Source organism: Penicillium digitatum, chromosome 3, assembly GCF_016767815.1.
Source record: "Penicillium digitatum chromosome 3, complete sequence".
In the NCBI taxonomy this organism is placed as follows: domain Eukaryota; kingdom Fungi; phylum Ascomycota; class Eurotiomycetes; order Eurotiales; family Aspergillaceae; genus Penicillium; species Penicillium digitatum.
This window is the reverse complement of record NC_089386.1, coordinates 842,086-859,566: the sequence shown is the minus strand read 5'-3', so window position 1 is coordinate 859,566 and position 17,481 is coordinate 842,086. Positions and strand designations below refer to the sequence as shown.

The 17,481-nt window shown below is 49.0% G+C and overlaps 6 protein-coding genes and 1 non-coding gene across 7 annotated transcripts; 5 read left to right on the top strand and 2 right to left on the bottom strand.

Annotated features, from left to right (window-relative positions):
* On the top strand, positions 1-1,116 carry Pdw03_7862 (Sexual development protein (LsdA), putative; the record flags this gene model as incomplete). Its single annotated transcript, XM_014677520.1, has 2 exons — positions 1-348; positions 406-1,116. The coding sequence occupies 2 exons, from the start codon at positions 1-3 to the stop codon at positions 1,114-1,116; spliced, it is 1,059 nt and encodes a 352-aa protein (XP_014533006.1).
* A 315-nt stretch (positions 1,117-1,431) lies between these two features.
* Positions 1,432-2,816, bottom strand: Pdw03_7861 (Pectin lyase, putative; the record flags this gene model as incomplete). Its single annotated transcript, XM_014677519.1, has 4 exons — positions 1,432-1,773; positions 1,883-2,213; positions 2,281-2,406; positions 2,482-2,816. The coding sequence occupies 4 exons, from the start codon at positions 2,814-2,816 to the stop codon at positions 1,432-1,434; spliced, it is 1,134 nt and encodes a 377-aa protein (XP_014533005.1).
* Positions 2,817-4,017: 1,201 nt separating this feature from the next.
* On the bottom strand, positions 4,018-5,825 carry Pdw03_7860 (Amidase family protein; the record flags this gene model as incomplete). Its single annotated transcript, XM_066101782.1, has 3 exons — positions 4,018-5,476; positions 5,530-5,735; positions 5,802-5,825. The coding sequence occupies 3 exons, from the start codon at positions 5,823-5,825 to the stop codon at positions 4,018-4,020; spliced, it is 1,689 nt and encodes a 562-aa protein (XP_065956865.1).
* A 1,213-nt stretch (positions 5,826-7,038) lies between these two features.
* Positions 7,039-8,463, top strand: Pdw03_7859 (integral membrane protein pth11; the record flags this gene model as incomplete). Its single annotated transcript, XM_014677517.2, has 3 exons — positions 7,039-7,257; positions 7,384-7,892; positions 7,956-8,463. The coding sequence occupies 3 exons, from the start codon at positions 7,039-7,041 to the stop codon at positions 8,461-8,463; spliced, it is 1,236 nt and encodes a 411-aa protein (XP_014533003.2).
* Positions 8,464-11,721: 3,258 nt separating this feature from the next.
* Pdw03_7858 (Iron-sulfur protein subunit of succinate dehydrogenase Sdh2, putative) lies at positions 11,722-12,667 on the top strand (the record flags this gene model as incomplete). The annotated part of the gene is made up of 3 exons (XM_014677515.1): positions 11,722-12,064; positions 12,145-12,296; positions 12,347-12,667. The coding sequence occupies 3 exons, from the start codon at positions 11,722-11,724 to the stop codon at positions 12,665-12,667; spliced, it is 816 nt and encodes a 271-aa protein (XP_014533001.1).
* A 474-nt stretch (positions 12,668-13,141) lies between these two features.
* Pdw03_tRNA115 lies at positions 13,142-13,226 on the top strand. Its single transcript has one exon. It is a non-coding gene; the product is annotated as a tRNA-Ala (tRNA).
* Positions 13,227-13,824: 598 nt separating this feature from the next.
* On the top strand, positions 13,825-15,626 carry Pdw03_7857 (Benzoate 4-monooxygenase cytochrome P450; the record flags this gene model as incomplete). Its single annotated transcript, XM_014677514.1, has 5 exons — positions 13,825-14,032; positions 14,094-14,962; positions 15,033-15,143; positions 15,232-15,398; positions 15,452-15,626. The coding sequence occupies 5 exons, from the start codon at positions 13,825-13,827 to the stop codon at positions 15,624-15,626; spliced, it is 1,530 nt and encodes a 509-aa protein (XP_014533000.1).
* Positions 15,627-17,481: the final 1,855 nt, after the last annotated feature.

The following is a 17,481-nucleotide window of genomic DNA, read 5'->3' as shown; positions in this document are numbered from 1 at the left end:
ATGCGCTTCCACATTGTCGCCCTTCTGGGCGTGATCTACTTGGCTGTTGCCGCTCCGTTTCCGAACGTGTCGACTCACCCTCTTCCGGATGGAATGCCTAATCCAAGCCCCAGTGAGCTGGAGACAATTGAGTTGAACTCCTATGGAACTCTGCCAAATGGTCCTCCTCCAATCGGGATCAGTGAAGGAGGAATCATGAATCTCAAGCTAATCGCATTCAACGAACTCTTTGAAATTGCCTTTTTTCATCAACTGATCACAAACATCACCGACAAGGCTTTAGGCTATCGCTTCACTGATGAAGGGGATTATGACTTTGTTTTGAACGGCTTGCGGGCGATCCTGGCTGTAAGAGATGATATTTCTATCGAATATCGCTTGATGATAGTGACTAATTGGACACAGCAAGAAGAGCTCCATGCCCTTGACGCCAACAACGCCTTGGCCCATGTTGGCATTGACCCCATCGAGCCTTGCCAATATACCTTCCCCATCAATGACTTTGACTCGGCCCTTGTACTCGCCACCACCTTCACAGATGTGGTTTTGGGTACTCTGCAGGACGTTGTGGAGAGATTTGCTCTCGGTGGTGACTTCGCTCTGACACGCGAGGTTTCCTCCGTCATTGGCCAGGAGGGAGAACAGCAGGGATGGTTTCGCGTCATGCAGGGCAAGGTCCCTAGTGAACTGCCCTTCTTGACGACCAGCGATCTCAACTTCGCCTTCACTGCCATTCAGAGCTTCGTCGTGCCTGGCACTTGCCCCAACATTGGCTCCATTCCACTCAAAACCTTTGCCACTCTCAACGTCAGCACAGCCCCGACTACTGCGGGGACCAGAAACATCAAGGTTTCCTTCGACGCTCACGACTGGATTGATCAAGAGACGCTGTGGCTCACCTTTATCAACCAGCAGAATTTGCCGATCGTGGAGCCTCTCCGGATTATCTCCAAGGATACCAAAACGATCGTTGCAGAAGCTCTATTTCCTTATGAGGCATATCAATTGAACGGGTTGACCATCGCTGCGGTAACCACAACCAAGGGACCATTTACAAATGCATACAGTGTGGCAAACGCCACTCTCGCTGGGCCGGGAATTTTCATCATCAACTGATTAGAACCATATCCTCAACCGCCTCTGGCTGATTGCTCGCGACATACGCACATGACTATCATTAGCAGTTCTAGTGCCTTGCGCGCGCAAGTCGTGCTTCTGGTCAACTGTAACTAGTTCTGGTCTTTTCACTCTTTCTTGTCAATAAATCAAGCTCTTGATTTCCTAAACAATTAAGCTAGTATATCACATAGGAAACCTATTATTTAAATGACAGACGATTCTAAAATTACAACTTCCATCCAGAGTCAACCCCTTCCACAGAAGGGATATCATCCCCTCTTCTTCCTCGGATTAGATCACAACAGGTCCAGCTTAAAGCTTACCCTGGCCAGCGTGGGCAGTGACACTGGCAACAACAGAAGTGTAAGGGGTAGCAGAGGCAATGTTCTTGCCGGCAAAGTTGGAAAGGAATCCAGTATCAGCGCGGCCACCGAAGTTTCCGGAAGATCCGAATCCGTTGACCTCGCAGACACGTCCGAGGTGAGAGCTGCAGACAGCGTTGGTGTTGACATCGGGGGAGGAGAACAACTGTCCAACAATGGGAGTCTGGGTAGATGCGACGACGTTCTGGAACACGTTACCCTCAGCGAGGACGTAGGCACCGGCGCCGATCTCGAAGGCGTGGCCAGTGTTGTCCTGCCAGTAGTTGTTGACCTGAAGGGGGGGGGGGGATGTGTTAGCAATATTTCCAGTAGAGACTTATCCACACCAGAAAAGCATCAACCCCCAAAAGGGGGCAAGGAAAGAGCAAAATCCAACTTACAGCGTGCAAAAGAGTGTTTCCCTGGACCTTGGGGGCACGTCCACTGGTGTGGGCGATGTAGTTGCCCTTCAAGGTAATGAGATCATTGGATCCATCGAAGTAGAAGCCCCAGTAGTGGTGACCGTCACAGGTAGCGGAGTAACTGCCGGAACCGTCGAGGAAGCTGTTGGAGATGGTGACACGCTTGGAGGCCAGAGTGCCGAGAACGATGTGCTGGCGAGAGATGCGGGCAGTGGTGACGTGGTCAATCCAGACCAGGTCGGAGTCGTTGATGGTGATGGCATCACCGCCCCAGACGTACTTGGCGTTGATGTCGGTGATGGCAATGTTCCTGGGTGGAAGGGTTAGTTTCAATGTTTTGCTTTGGTGCGGCTTTGAAGCAGGTGAAAGGATCTTACTGGATGATGACGTTGTTCGCACCGCTGACGATTCGGAGACCCTTGCCCTTGATGGCACCGGTGCTGCCCTGACCGACAATGGACTTGTTGGACTGGACGATTATGCCAAGGGTACCAGCGTTGTCGCTAGGAGCGGTTGGTCAGTTCTGCCTTCTCGAATTGCTTGGAACAATGGAGTTTGGGCTTGGAGTTTGAACATACTATTGGACAGGAGTAGTGGGAGCGTTCGGCTCGTAGTTCTTGCACCAGTTGTCCTGGTTGATAGCAACCTGGCAACCAGCACCAGTTCCCCAAGGGGCGCAGCCGGTGCTGGTGGTGGTTCCCTCACTGCCAGTGAAGTCGAAAGTCTTGGTCAAGACGATAACACGAGGAGAAGAGTCACCAAGGTACGAGACCAGCTCGGCATTGGTGTTGGGGAAGACAGGGGCGGCAGAGCCACCACCAGTGACGCCCTTGGCGAAACCTTCTGCGGCACCGGTGACACCGGCGGCAGCGGCCCGCACTGCGAGTGCTGCAAAGATGGCTGCGATCTTCATGATGATAGTTGTAGCTGGGAGTTTAAAAGAATGTAATGGTTGGAATGAGAAGCTGTAGACATTTTGGAGCGCGGTTGACCTGATCTTATATAGGATGAACAAGCAACCCAATTCAGCCAGCATTCCGAGCGAATCCGGGCCAAGACCTAAGGATGGTTGACAATCAATTCTCTCCACCCATGGTAATCTCCGTCTTGGTACGCCAACAATGACCCAGTGGATAATGACTGAACCTTGGTAGCTCTAGGCATCTTGGCTCCAGTATCAAAAAACGTGGAAGCCAAGCTTGACAATATGTTAAGGTTGCGCTTAATCCACAATTTGGCGAATAAAAATAGCCCGGCCATGTTGGGAAGGATGAAAAGGATCCGGAAAAACAGCTGACCCGACACGTGCCACGTGAAATGATCGTGTACCAATGGCATAATTCGTGTCTCTGCATATTCGTGTACAAGGTCCTCAGTGGCGTAATGCAAGCTTAGCAATTTCAGGAGTTCCAATCGAATGATCCCGGTCGCAAATCAAACCGGCACTGGAGAATTGGGACCGGTGCATGAGGATGTTTCACTTCTCGGATGTTCCCCACATTTGTAACTGCATGGAGTAAGCTTGTTAGTTTTTTTTTGGCCGGACTCTTTACTCGGATGAGAATGGTCTCCGAGGGTCTAATTTGATCATCTCTCCCTTTTGGCAGAACGTTCATGGTCAATGTTGGGGGGTTCGGATTTCTCTCTTAATCCTGTGTTGAGGCATGAGGATGAAGTGATGAAATATGCGGAGAATTTCTCCGTCTTGGCTAATATGGGGGACATTCCTTTGTCGATCTTCAATGGGGATTCCGTGGTTATCGCATCAATGAGAATCATATCCTAAATGGCAAATGTTGGAAGATCACCCACCCTGAATTTGAATATATTACCCATCGGAGCTGTCAGATAAGATCCACATGTCCTGTTGTTCGAATTGTTTCGGGGATTGGATGGAGAAGCCTCATGTGACCAAATTTGGTAGACTGGTTTCATCTAAAGATGATAGGAAAATGGAAAGGAGCACTCCGTACTCCCTAGATAAAATTCTAGAATTACATATATTAAATTTGTACTCAAAAGTCTATGTGACGATGTGCATTATCCAACCAAAAAAAAACCCCCCCTCTGTTCAGCGATTACCACCTCCAAAGAGAATCCACCCCCAACGTTTCCTAGAAGGCGACGGGCAGAGGACGCTCCAGGTAACCACGCCACTCAGGAAGAGGACGGTCCCACTTAGCGCCTTGGTTCTTCTTTAGGTCCTCAATGGCACTGGCGTACTTAATCAAGGTGGCCTCGGAGAAAGCTGTGTTCACGAGAGCAAGGCCAAAGGGCATGCCTGAGACATCGCTGACGCCACCAGGCAGAGTGATGACAGGGTATCCAGCCTGGGCGGCGATCTCAACGCTCTGAGCGACATCGGGGGGAATAAGGAGACCGTCGAGAGTGACATTGCCCTGCTTTAAAGCAGCATCGATACCCTCTTCACGGGTAGTGCGACGGCAGAATTCCAAAGCCTGGAAGTAAGTCTCATCCATGACACCCTTGCTCTCGAGGGAAGCGATGAGACCGTCCTGGCCAGAACCGAAGGCGGGGTGGATACCGGGAAGACCACCTTCGGAGCCGTAGTTGTCAATGTTGTACTGGACGAGGTCCTCGACGGAGCGAACGTTGGTGTTTTCCACCTCGGACAGATAGTCGCGCAGGTTGTTGTAGAAGTCGACCTTGATGTAGGAGTACGAGGACTCATTAGGGTAGCCGCGGGTAGTACCGTAATCCCAGTTCCAGCCGTCGGGCGAAACAATCTCCTTGTAGTGAGGCAGCTCAGTGCCGTTGATGACGGTGGCGCCGGCAGACTCGATCAGCTCAACCAGCTCGAGGAGCTGGGCGATTTGGTCGGCGTCGCCAAGGGCCCAGAAGGACTCCCAGGGGATACCGAAGACGGCGCCCTTGAGAGCGGTCTGATTAGTCAGAAACTGGGCGTATCCACCGACGGGGGTGAGACCCTCTTGGGCGGAGGTGTAGTTGTCGCGAGGGTCAATGCCGTAGATGGCATCGAGGGCGTAGACGGCATCACGGACGGTCTTACCAAAGGTGCCGACGGTGTCCTGGTGGGTGGACTCTGGGATGACACCAGCACGGGAGGTCAGACCGACAGTAGGCTTGATGCCAACAATGGAGTTGCGCTGAGCAGGGTTGATGACAGAGCCATCGGTCTCGGTTCCAAGAGCAATAGGTACCAGGTTGGCGCTGACAGCAACACCAGAGCCAGTGCTGCTACCACCGGGGTTTACGGTGAAGTTGTAAGCACTGCGGCACTGGCCACCACGGGCGCTGAAGCCTTCGGAGTAGTTGTTGGAGCGCATGTCGGCCCATTCGCTCAGAGCAGCCTTCCCAAGAAGCAGAGCACCAGCCTTACGCATACCGTGGACGACGTGAGAGTCACGGGGCACGACATTGCCGAGCAGAGCCCAGCTGCCGGCAGTGGTCTCCAGACGATCCTTAGTGGCGATGTTGTCCTTGACAATGAAGGGGATACCGTGAAGAGGACCACGGACGATGCCTGAAGTCCGCTCATCATCGAGCTGCTCGGCAATGGAGAAAGCATCTGGGTTCACTTGCAGAATGGCACTAGCTAGGTGGTTAATTAATTATTCTATGACAGAGGTTGCACGTTCACACACTTCAAGTAAGGCTGGGTCTGGTAGACACGGTCCATGTAGCACTCCAGCAGCTGAACGCTAGTGAAATTGCCAACCGTTAGCTCGGCCTGGATTTCATCGACCGTGGCCTCCTCCAGCTGAAAGCCGTGACAGGTACGCATGGGGAACTGGGCAGCACCATCACCGCCCAGACGAGGGAAGTCATAGAGGTAGGGATCGGTGAGGATCTGGGAGTCGACCAAGCAGTCGGACTCTTGAGCAACAACGGAGTTCACCAAGGCGAGACCGCTTACCAAGGTCTGGATTAAAGGTGCCATGATTGATACTAGATTGAAAACCCCCGCCAAAATTCCATGTGGCAGAAACTCCAATTTTTTTCGGGGAGGGGGGGGGGGGCATTCGTGCAGTTATACTCCGTACCTCCGACAAGAATATACTAGCCCTTCGGTGAGTGACTAACGGGACCCGACAACCCGGCATTCCCAAGACATTTTTCATATTTTTCAATCTATACACTTAGTCTCCTTCTTTGGTACTCCGTTAGACCACTTCCCAATTTGGTCTAATCTCAGTCCACTCTCTCAGCCAAACCATTGGAACTAGTGGCGTTTGTTCAGTAGAAAATCTTCGTGAAAAAGATTCACAACTGGTTGAAAGGTACCATTCAATAAATGTACTTTTGGCATTACTTCATCTATATTCAAGCGCGGAAGATCTTTGGGATCAACACCTGCGTATAACCGCACAAATAACTAGATCCGAAGAATCTGCCGGACCCCATCGAGTGCCACCGGAACCGAGCTGCGCTCCGTTCGATCGATCATTATCCACTTTTGTGAGCATTCTGATGGGCTACCTTGCGCGACGGCCACTTCGGTGTGAAAGATCGTACGACTAGTTCGGCTTGGCTCGGGCATTGTACCACACACGGCATGTTTTCATTGACGGAGGATGTTATATATTAGCGACGGGGCCTATAAGATCTCAGAATCTCCAGATAGCTCCGTAAACCCGTATTGAAATACAAGTCACTTAGCGTCAACTCGCATGCTGACCGATTATTCATCCACGTGGAATGAGTAGATCGCGTTAGTCCAGACTTAGGGCTCTTAATTTAGTTCTGCAGACCTAGGGCTAATTCACCGCTCGAAATTCTGACAGGTGATAGATCATGGCCATTGAATGGGTTTTGGGTCCTCGAATTTGGGTGATTGTAGCTAAGTCTGTAGTTCTTTCGATAAAATCCAACTTCTCCACAAACATTGCACTCCGTGTCCGTTCCAAAAGGCTCATATGTTTGGTTTTGGTACGGCATTCCCGTTGGTCTCGGGTGTCGGGATCCCTGGAAATTATTGAAAGTCAGACCCGCTGTGTCCACTTTCCTCAAGAGATTAAAAAGAATTTAGAGAATTTAGAGAAGTGTTCGGAGTATCGATTTGCCTAACATCCTGAGATGATGTGAGAGGCCTTCTTGACCTATACCTCTATACTTTTCCTATGTCCGATAATGCCACTCCTTTGAAATTTGCAATGACTATCCCCGAAGACATCCTTGCTGCAGATGCAGCAGGGAGAATCCCCAGCGGGGTTTCACTCGAATACTTAGCAGAGTCCCGCGATAAGTCCGCCATTGTGGGAATCATTTTCTTGATCTGTTTTACGGGCCTTTTGATGATTGTACGTCTATATGCTCGGGCATTTATTGTGAAGAAGATTGGTTTGGACGATGCATTGGCCGTCTTGACAATGGTAAGGTCATCCACTTTCCATCCCAGCCCTGTACTGCACTAAAGGTGCATGGGATATCATGCACAGAATAGCTTGTGGATAGTGATCAAAAATATAGTCAGAATCTAACAATGGCTCCCACGGCAGATGCTGTACATTGCCTTTGTCGTCCTCTCCATCATCCTGATCAAATTAGGAAGTGGCCGCCACATGGAATACATTCAGTATGTGCTATCACTTCCCACAGTCCGCATTACCGAAATCCTCGACTTCGCTGCCCACGTTCTTTACACAACAACTCTATTCCTATGTCGGCTCTCCGGTCTAGCCTTCTACTATCGGCTCTCGGCCCGCTCAACAAAACTCCACATGAGCATCATCATCGCCGCGCCGCTCCTTTTCGCCGCCTACCTACCCCAGATCTTTCTTTTAATCTTCCACTGCAAACCGGTCACAGGGCTGTGGCCCTACGAGTGGCAACCGGAGCCAAAGACCTACACATGTCTCTCATGGGGACTCGTGTACTCGGTGAACTCGGGTCTATCTCTCGCCTGTGACCTGATGATGTTCGTGATCCCCGCAGCACTCATCAGAGGACTGCACGTCTCCCGAGAAAAAAAAATCAAGCTATCAATCGTGATGTTCCCCGGTGTCCTGTAAGTAGCTTCCCCCTCCAATTCCAAGCCACCCAAGTTCCCCGCGAAATTAACATCACACAGCGTCATCATGATCTCCGCCGTCCGCATCTGGCTCGTAGCAGAGGGCCAATGGGACCCTGACGGCAGCTGGGCCTATAACCCAATGATGTGCGTTGAGAACGCCGAGATCGCCGGGACTCTAATCGCTCTCTCGGTGCCAGCGCTGAAACCAGTCTTCGGGGGCCTGTTCACACGCATAAATGAGTACACGTCCAGTCGCACCCGCTCGCACTCGACCAAAATAACCAGTCTCAGCCATTCTAAGACTACTGGCACTGGTGCGAGCTCCAGCAAGCGGGATAGCAAGCGTCTCATTAGTTGGTCAAAGATTGGGAAGGACGACTATGAGATGATGCCTTCTGATGCCTCTCTTTCGAGGGATGTTACAAGCGGGTCCAGGAGGAGTAATCGCAATGAGGAGGAGAGGAATGGTACTAGTAGTCCAGGGATCCGGGTTACGAATGAGGTTATCATTCAAGATGATGGGAGTGATGTGAGGATTGTAGTGCCCGGGTCTAGGGACAGCTAGTTTTCATTTCTTTTCGTTTTTCTTTTCTGCTTCTAACAGACCTCTCTCTCTATATAAATTTGTATATATATACACCGGACTACTCTCGTGTCTAGACCTTATCATGGTATCCTACCTGCACCTCCCGTACGCAGCATTGACTGTGTCTTTTTCTTTCATTTATGAGAACTCGCTGCTGAATCAACAGACGTTGGCAGACAGGTCCAACGTCTTACCGCCACTGTTGGATCGTCTGAACATAGACAGTGCGAGATCGAAAATCAGCTGAAAGATCAATAGCTGGGGCTCTAAATATATACAGTGTGCTAGTTTGACATGGGCGCACATCAGAATCCTCAGTCTCATGTCTTCTCGTCTGAGTTCACGTCAAGTTATCAAACCCTTCAACCTCAATATCCACTTTGTCGTCGGTACCATGGCTTCAAGATCCCACCAGCCAAGCACTTCTACCCGGCACGTCACACCCGCACCTCAAAGTGGACCTGGATGCACCCATATCTCCTGCTACGGTGAAAGTCGCATCCACTTCCCTAAATGGATCAAACGGTGTTACGAGCTTTACTCGGCGATTCTCGACAGTTTGATTGTCTTTTCAATCAAATTCGTTCCCCAAACAGAGAAACAAGACGGTATCCCACAATTTGATCTATCCCTTACGCACTATTCCAAAGAGAGGATTTGCTACACAGAGGCTACCGAGATTGAAAGCAAGCGTCGGTTCGGGGCATTTATCCGACTAACGAGCTTGTGGACCCCAGTCTCCTCAATCCGCGGAGATGGCATCCGAAGGAATCATCTGGTGAAAATCCCCCGTTTCAAATGCGTCAAAACCCAAGATTAGACGTGATAATCTTAAATCCTTTTTTTTTTCTCGCGGCTTGGTTCCGGGAAATGGATGGCGTTGGCAATTTCATATTTGTCTTTGGAGGCGTTGAATAGTGTGACGCTTAGGTTGTTTAGTGAGACATGAAATGGGGTTCTCTTCTCGCCTCCGTGGTATGATCAGTCGGTGCTTATACTCTCTTGGGTTGAGACGGCACAAAGTGGAGCTCGCTGAACCGAATACTCCATATGTGGATGTGTAATTGTGTTAAAAGGGAGAATGGTGGAAGGCGAAGCTTTCTCGGTATTCCTACCCTTTCCGTGAAAGACATCTCCACAGTTTAGAAATGCAATTCTCAGATGACCTGGACTTCCAGATTTCGAGGCTAAGCTTTTAATCTCGTGATATGGCCAGTTTAGCCTCAGGCCTGAACAAAAAAATCGGTTGACGGTCCCTCGGACTGACCAAGGTGCGAGGCGTTGGGTGTTGTCATCACTAGAATTCCTGGCCCCAAGCTGGCCAAGTGAAAATTTGGTATTTGTCATAATGCATGTCCTAACCTCGTTTAAAGGGTAGTTCAAGCCGTTGAATTATCAATTCTGGTGCTTACCGATCTGACATAAAACTCAAGCTACTTCTAATGCAAAGCTGGGGATGATCATCGAGTTGTTATCTAGTGAACACCTCAGGTATGGAAGAACAAGAATATCGAGTATTCTAGAGCCAAAAAAAATCAACTCCATCTATTGTATGTACTACACTGACTTGTTTCAGTGATTCTTGACAAAAAAAAAACGTTCAATCTCTAAGATTCTTTACAATGACACTCATGTACTTCATCATAGGTGCGACTAGAGACCTTGGTGCAGGGGTTCTATCCTACCTTTCTGCGTATATATCGGCATCAGAGTACGCTGCCGCATCCTCAAGAGAGGGAACTCGCAAGCAGTTCGAAGATCGAGGGATCGCATTCCGAGTAGCAAGCTCAGACGACCCCGAGACACTAAAAACCGCATTAGAAGGCGTGGAGAACCTCTTCTTTGTTAGCATTAACACCTACAACATCGTGAAGAGGCGCAAGCAACACAAAAACTTCGTAATTGCAGCGAAGAAGATGAACATGAAATATGCAAGTCACCAAACTCCCCATGCAGCCATCCCAGCTAAAAGGCGTAGGTGTGGTATACAAATCTCGCATTCGGCGGGTATAGTTCCGACTCCAAGGCGGCTGTCCAAAAAAGACCAGCTGATGACAGAGGACATGATGAAACAGTAAGCCAAGCCCCGACCGTGACAATCCACCTTCACCTCTATCCGTGATGGTTTATGCACAGATGCTTTCCCGCTATTCATGGGCTGGTATCCAAGCATCTCGACTGTCCACCTCCCTTCCAACGGACCGGTTGCCTTTACATTGAGGTCGGAGTTAGCGGAGGCGAGTGCGCGACTGATGATTCAAGGTGAACACGATCGAGAGATTGTGCTGCTCACCGTACAGCAGACTATCACGTTTTCAGAGGTCGTGGATCTGATCAACGAGACGACCGGCAAACATGTCGAGTTGGAGCTTGTCTTGCCGGAGGAGTTTGTGCGATTGAATTTGACCAATGACGAGGGGGGAAACCTGGAAGGATTCTCCCAGCCGCTCTAATCGTGATATGAGGGCATTTCAAAGGGGGAAACGTGCACGATTGATCCACTCATGCCGGGGTTGCTGGACCGACAGCCTGTGCCACCGCGTAAGGCTATTCGGACGATGTTGATGGGTAGTCGAGACTATGAGTGGCTTCAGAACAAACCAGATAAATCGCCGTTAGTTGGCTGATTCATTAGTGGTTGAATGTAATTCAAAAACACAGCAGTTTCCAGTTGGTATGTGAGTCGACCGGACTAGCCGTTATCCCGTCTCGGCAACCAGACCGGGAATGGCCTTGGAGCCTGAGGCACCAATTTGTGTGGGTTTTTGAATGGGGAAATCAACCATCAATGGAGGGTTGGAGTAGATAAGACGAAAGATCGATATAGTTTATCAATCACATCAGATTGAAATTTCCAATTGACCACTATTAGCACATGCATGACCATAGCGGAGTGTAGTCTCGGCAGTAGACAATTCCCTGATTCTCCAAGTTGACGCCGTGTCCGCCCGAGGCTTGTAAACACCTTCAAGATGATTGGCTAAGCTCCGCTGATGTCAGCATCTACACACCCGACCCGTCAAACCCGAGGTTACTAGCGAAGAGACTCCTTGGACTTCATTTCGTTGAGGATCTTTGTTGGTTTGTGAAACTCGACTTCGCCGTCGCTACCTTCAAACTGTTGAAAACTCTCCCCTCTTATTTTTGACTATCTGCCATCAATCCATTTCCCTCCACCGTCTCCATCCTCTCCTTCCTTTTCACTTCGGTGTTTTTTCACATTTCCGATCACCTGCCATGGCCTCCCTCCGTACCACTTCGCGATTGTTCGCGGCATCGCGGCCGTTGTTCCGTCCTGCCTTCGCTCGCACCTATGCGACCGTTGAGCCTACTCCCTCCGAGCAGCCCAAGATGAAGACCTTCAAGATCTACCGTTGGAACCCGGACCAGCCCAGCGAGAAGCCCCAGATGCAGTCCTACGACCTCGACCTGAATAAGACCGGACCCATGATGCTGGATGCGCTTATCCGGATAAAGAACGAACTCGACCCTACCCTCACTTTCCGGAGGTCTTGCCGTGAGGGTATTTGCGGTTCTTGCGCCATGAACATCGACGGTGTCAACACTCTCGCCTGCTTGTGTATGCACCCAGCCCTGCACACGCGCAATATCGAAGCATCCGACAACTTCTGAATGAAAGCTAATACTTTGTCTGTACAGGCCGCATTCCCACCGATACCAAGACCGAGTCCCGCATCTACCCTTTGCCTCACACTTACGTCGTCAAGGACTTGGTCCCCGACATGACCCACTTTTACAAGCAATACAAGTCTATCAAGCCATATCTCCAGCGCGATACCCCCACCGAAGACGTGAGTCATCTGACATGCCAAGATGGCATACAAAAACTGACAATTGCTAGGGTCTTGAATTCCGTCAATCCCCCGAGGATCGCAAGAAGCTCGACGGTCTCTACGAATGCATTCTGTGCGCCTGCTGCTCAACCTCCTGCCCATCCTACTGGTGGAACAGCGAGGAGTACCTTGGACCTGCCATCCTGCTCCAGTCCTTCCGTTGGTTGGCCGATTCCCGTGATGAGAAGACCGCTGAGCGCAAGGCCGCTCTCGACAACAGCATGAGCGTCTACCGTTGCCACACCATTCTCAACTGCACACGGACTTGCCCCAAGGGCCTGAACCCAGGTCGCGCAATTGCCGAGATCAAGAAGATGTTGGCTGTCTAGATTTGTGGATAAAAAACGGAGTACCACGGAATTTTCTTTTCTGTCCAATGCCTTTCCAGTTGCTTTTCCTCTGTTTCTCTATTTCCTTTTTCCTTTTCCTCTTTTTTTTTAACTTTTTCCCCGACTATCTCACGGATGTTTCTATAGGTGTAAATTGTGGACGTTTGTTTCTTGCAGGAATGCACTGGTAGTCCATTCGGCTGCATGACGATAGCGCAACCTGTACCTTTGTATTGTATCAATCGAGATGGCTGATATTACTACATAAATCTCTATGTCTGAAATCTATCTTGGTCAACAGCATGTTGTTTCCCTCGTAACACTTGCTAAGTGAATTCTAATATACCTACCTCTGTAAAGGCTAGGCTCATTCGGTTGTATGTTCCGCCCACATAAAGACCACCAGCATGCTAAAAAAGCCACCAAGAAAATCCCTTCATAAATCATCCTGCGGACTTAAGTGATTACTTAACTGGGCTGTTAGCACAGTTGGTAGTGCGCCCGCTTCGCATTATTGCGAGCGTGCGGGAGGTCCTGGTTTCGATTACCAGATAGTCCATTTTGCCTTGCTTTTTTTTTTGGCTGAATTTCCTACATTTTTCTTGGATTTAATTGTTTCGTCTACTAGTCAGCTGCAACTAGAAGTGGGCTATGAAATCCAACACCAACCACCGTGATTCATTGGGTCGTTCCAGCGCACGGAGGGTGGGTGTATCCGCCCAGTTGTCGGCCGTGCATCGACCTAACACATCACAATCCTTTCAAACCAGGGGTGATCCATTGTTCCTGGCCTCAGGACAAAGAGGATTGTGCTCGACCCGACCCTAGCTTTTGATGCGCCTGCAGCTGCACGGTGGGTGAAATCGGACAGTACTCGACGAATGGTAGCTACATTAAGCACCTTAGCGGTCCCCTGGGCAGTCATAAGATCCAGAAATGCTTGCATTGTCTATAAAAGCGTGTTGAATCAGGAAAGAGATGATTCTTTTTCAGTAAATGAATATGTATGCACCATGTAGCATCCACGCACTACCGGCTTCGTGAGTCGTCTCTCTGTATTTTTTGTTTTTAAATCGAACCCTTGTCGTCGCCCTTCTATTTAATACATGTCCGCCCTCGCTCCTCTTCCCCGCTATCAGTGAGATAGTTTGGCTATTATGGATTCCTTGAAAATATACGTGTACGTGCTGGCGTTGCCGTTAGGACTGCTGGCCTTGCGCACTGTGTACCATCTGTACTTCCATCCGCTGTCCAAATTCCCCGGTCCAAAACTCGCTGCTGCGACCTTTCTCTACGAGTTCTATTACGATGTGATCAGAAGCGGTATGTACATCTGGGAGATTGAGCGGATGCACGAGAAGTATGGTGAGTACATAGATCGGATGACTACAACCCAAATTGCACAAGCCACTGATACCTCATCCAGGCCCAATCGTGCGCATCAATCCACGAGAAATCCACATCAAAGACTCAAACTACTACGACGAAATCCACGCCGGCAGCGCGCGCAAACGCTCCAAAGATCCCAAATACGCCATAGCCTTCGGCGCGCCCAACTCCCTCGTTGGAACAATCACCCACGACCACCACCGCTTCCGCCGCGGCCTGCTGAGCAATTACTTCTCCAAGCGCTCGGTGGTAGACCTTGGTCCATCCATCCACGATAAAGTCAACAAGCTAATTGCGCGCTTCGAGCAAGCCCACCAAGCTGGCGACGTGCTCCACCTGCAACTAGACTTCGCCGCGCTGACTGCAGATGTGATTACCGACTACTGCTACGGTTGGAGCTACGGCTACCTGGACGGCGAGAAGGGGTCGAAGAGCAACGACCTTGTCGACGCGGTTAATGGGCTGATGGTGATGATTCACATTAACCGATTCTTCCCATTCCTTATTTCTGTTTTCAGAAATGCGCCGCCTAACCTACTACGCTGGCTGCAGCCCCAGATGGCGGATCTGTTTGATGTGAAGGCTAGGCTAAGACAGCAGGCGGATGATACTCTACAGAAGCAGGGTCGGCGGAAGGTTGATACCGAGGCGAGGTTGACTATATTTGATGCGTTGACGAGTTTGGAGTTGCCTGAGAATGAGAGAACGCTTGAACGGCTAGAAGATGAGTCTGCGCTGTTGCTTGGCGCTGGTACAGAGACTACGGCTAGGTCTATTACTGTCGCGATGTTTCATCTCATCCACAACAAAGAGATTATGACGAAGCTGCGCGCGGAGTTGAAGACTGTGCTGGTGACACCACTGTCTAAGGCATCGTGGGTGGATTTGGAGAAATTGCCATATTTGGTTGGTCATTGTTTCTGTGCTCGTTCTTACTTCGGTCACAGATTGCTGATTTTGTCTTTCTATGCACTAGACGGGTGTCGTGAATGAAGGTTTGCGTCTCAGTCATGGCATGACAGCCCGGTTGGCTCGTGTTTCACCGAACGAACCCATGCTCTACCAGGATTGGGTTATCCCTGCAGGGGTGAGTAAATTGCATTGGCTCATGGGCTATAATACTCCGGTTTGGTTATTCATTTCTAGAGAAAGTTGCTGAAAAATGCGCATTGCAGACCCCGGTCAGTCAGTCGAACTACTTCGTCCATATGGATCCCACACTCTTCCCCCAGCCGGAAAAATTCGACCCGGAGCGTTGGATCCGTGCGACGGAGAAAGGGGAGTATCTGAGTCGGTTTATTGTCTCATTTACCAAGGGAAGCAGACAGTGTCTGGGAATGAAGTAAGCTGTGCCTATGCGCCACGTACGTTTTTGAATGCTAAGACTTTACATAGTCTCGCCTATGCGGAGATCTACTTATCTTTGGCCCACATTGCTCGTCGCTTTGATTTTGAACTCTATGAGACCACCACCGATAACATTTGTGTTTATCGTGATATGGGTATTGGGTGTCCGAAGATTGGTTTGTTTGGTGTTAGGGCTACAGTAGTGGGTCTTGTGGAAGAGTAAGGTTGTGTGACACCACTGTGAGTCCTTGATGTTTCCTTCGTGATGACGATCGTGATGATTATGAATGTATGAGAGCGGAGCTTGTACTTTTGTCGACAATAAGCGTCTTTTGTGGTGCTATTTGAGGTGCGTCTTGGCCATGCAGGTAACCGTGTTGTGGGGTATGTTGCACTTGATATGTACTCGGAATACTTCATGGCTTGATATTGATGAAATTTTCGGTTGGTTTGAATGTTTTCAACTGTGAATCTAATGAATACACTTGCGAAGTTATTCATGCGAGTCAACGTCGTTTGACCAGTCCCAACTAGGCATGAACCTCGAATCATATTGGTGTAAGGGGATAATTATCCGCAAATTGATTCAATCAACTGCCACACAAAAAGGTTGACAAGAACCAATAAAGTGGTAAAAGTGTGACTGTAGCTGTCACTAAAAGGTTTATGTACAGTAAAATTAGATGTGGTTTTATCTTCGGCTATTTTTTCCCAAGAGCTCTTTCAGCATACCGGTTTTTGTTCTAAGCGTTGTTTCCAAAATGACGTTCAAAAGAAAAAGGGAACACACACGCAGGCAGATGGCTCTCAGGGCTCAAAGCCCCGTTTAGGAAGGAGTTGATACCTTGATGCCTTGATGCCTCGTTTACAACGGCAGAAAAGTTCAAACACCTGAATTATTACATATGCCCTAATAATCATAGTATAGTGGTTCTACTGGCGTTGTATGATAACCCACTTTTTATACCATACAAACTCACACATCTCAATTTTGCATAGTGCTAAAAGCTGTATTAAAGACATAGATCATTTCTAGTTCACTGTGAAAAGCGGTGTGAAAAGCGGTGCTCATCAAGGCATTCAGGCATCAAGCTCCTTCCTAAACGGGGGTTTGAACCCTCCGTCTGCATAAACACATCTCCAAATTTTCAAAAATACTGATTATCACAGCATGTTTGTTCAACTGTTCTTTGGACTCGTCTTCGGTATTGGAATTTCACTTTAAAAACAGAAAAAAAATCAAAGTATACAATTCTCGTCCCTCACAATGCCCACTGGGATTTTGTCTATTGGCAAAGCACGTCATTAATATTAGAAATATTGGACCATCCCATAGATGGTTGTTGGCTGACTGAGCTACTCTGAGATAAATTTTAACGAGTACATAAACCCTGGATTTGCTAGTTTGAAAGATTTTGATTCTTTCTTCGCTCTCTTTCTCTCTCTCGTTGAGTCTAGCTAAAAGAAGAATCTTGCTGCTGCGGTCCTTTTTAAAATTAAATGTAGATGAACTCATATTGTAAATTCGCCCCTTACGTCCCTAAATGACGACTTATTGAACTGAACATTAAATGAATTGAGTGGCAGATGCATTTTTATACCAGCCAGCCTCTGCGAATATTGGAAAAAATGTCAAGCTAGAGCTAGTAGCGGGATCATGCTCGATGCACCCTAACAGACCACTTTAATATATGCATGATCAAATGGAAAGACGCAGATCAGATCTAACGCGATCCTGCGAATATGTCACTACAATGTAGCAATACGACAAGTACATGTATCTAGTCTCAATGCAAAGTAAGCTCGTACATATCGTGGACGGTGAGTGGCACTGCAAGGGGCGGTTAGGGTTGCCAGGGGATGCCTCCTGCATGCCAGGACATCTCACAAACATTCATCGCCCTTAGAAGCAAAATTAGACAGCATCTGATCGCTTTTTGTGTGCTCGGGCATCCGAAAGCTCCCCGAAGGAAGACTTCATTCTATACCTAGTGTAGTAACGTCTTTCTGGGGACCCTCAACCCAACATGATAGAACTTCACCACAATCTATTTAGGAAAGCCAATCACACATTATGC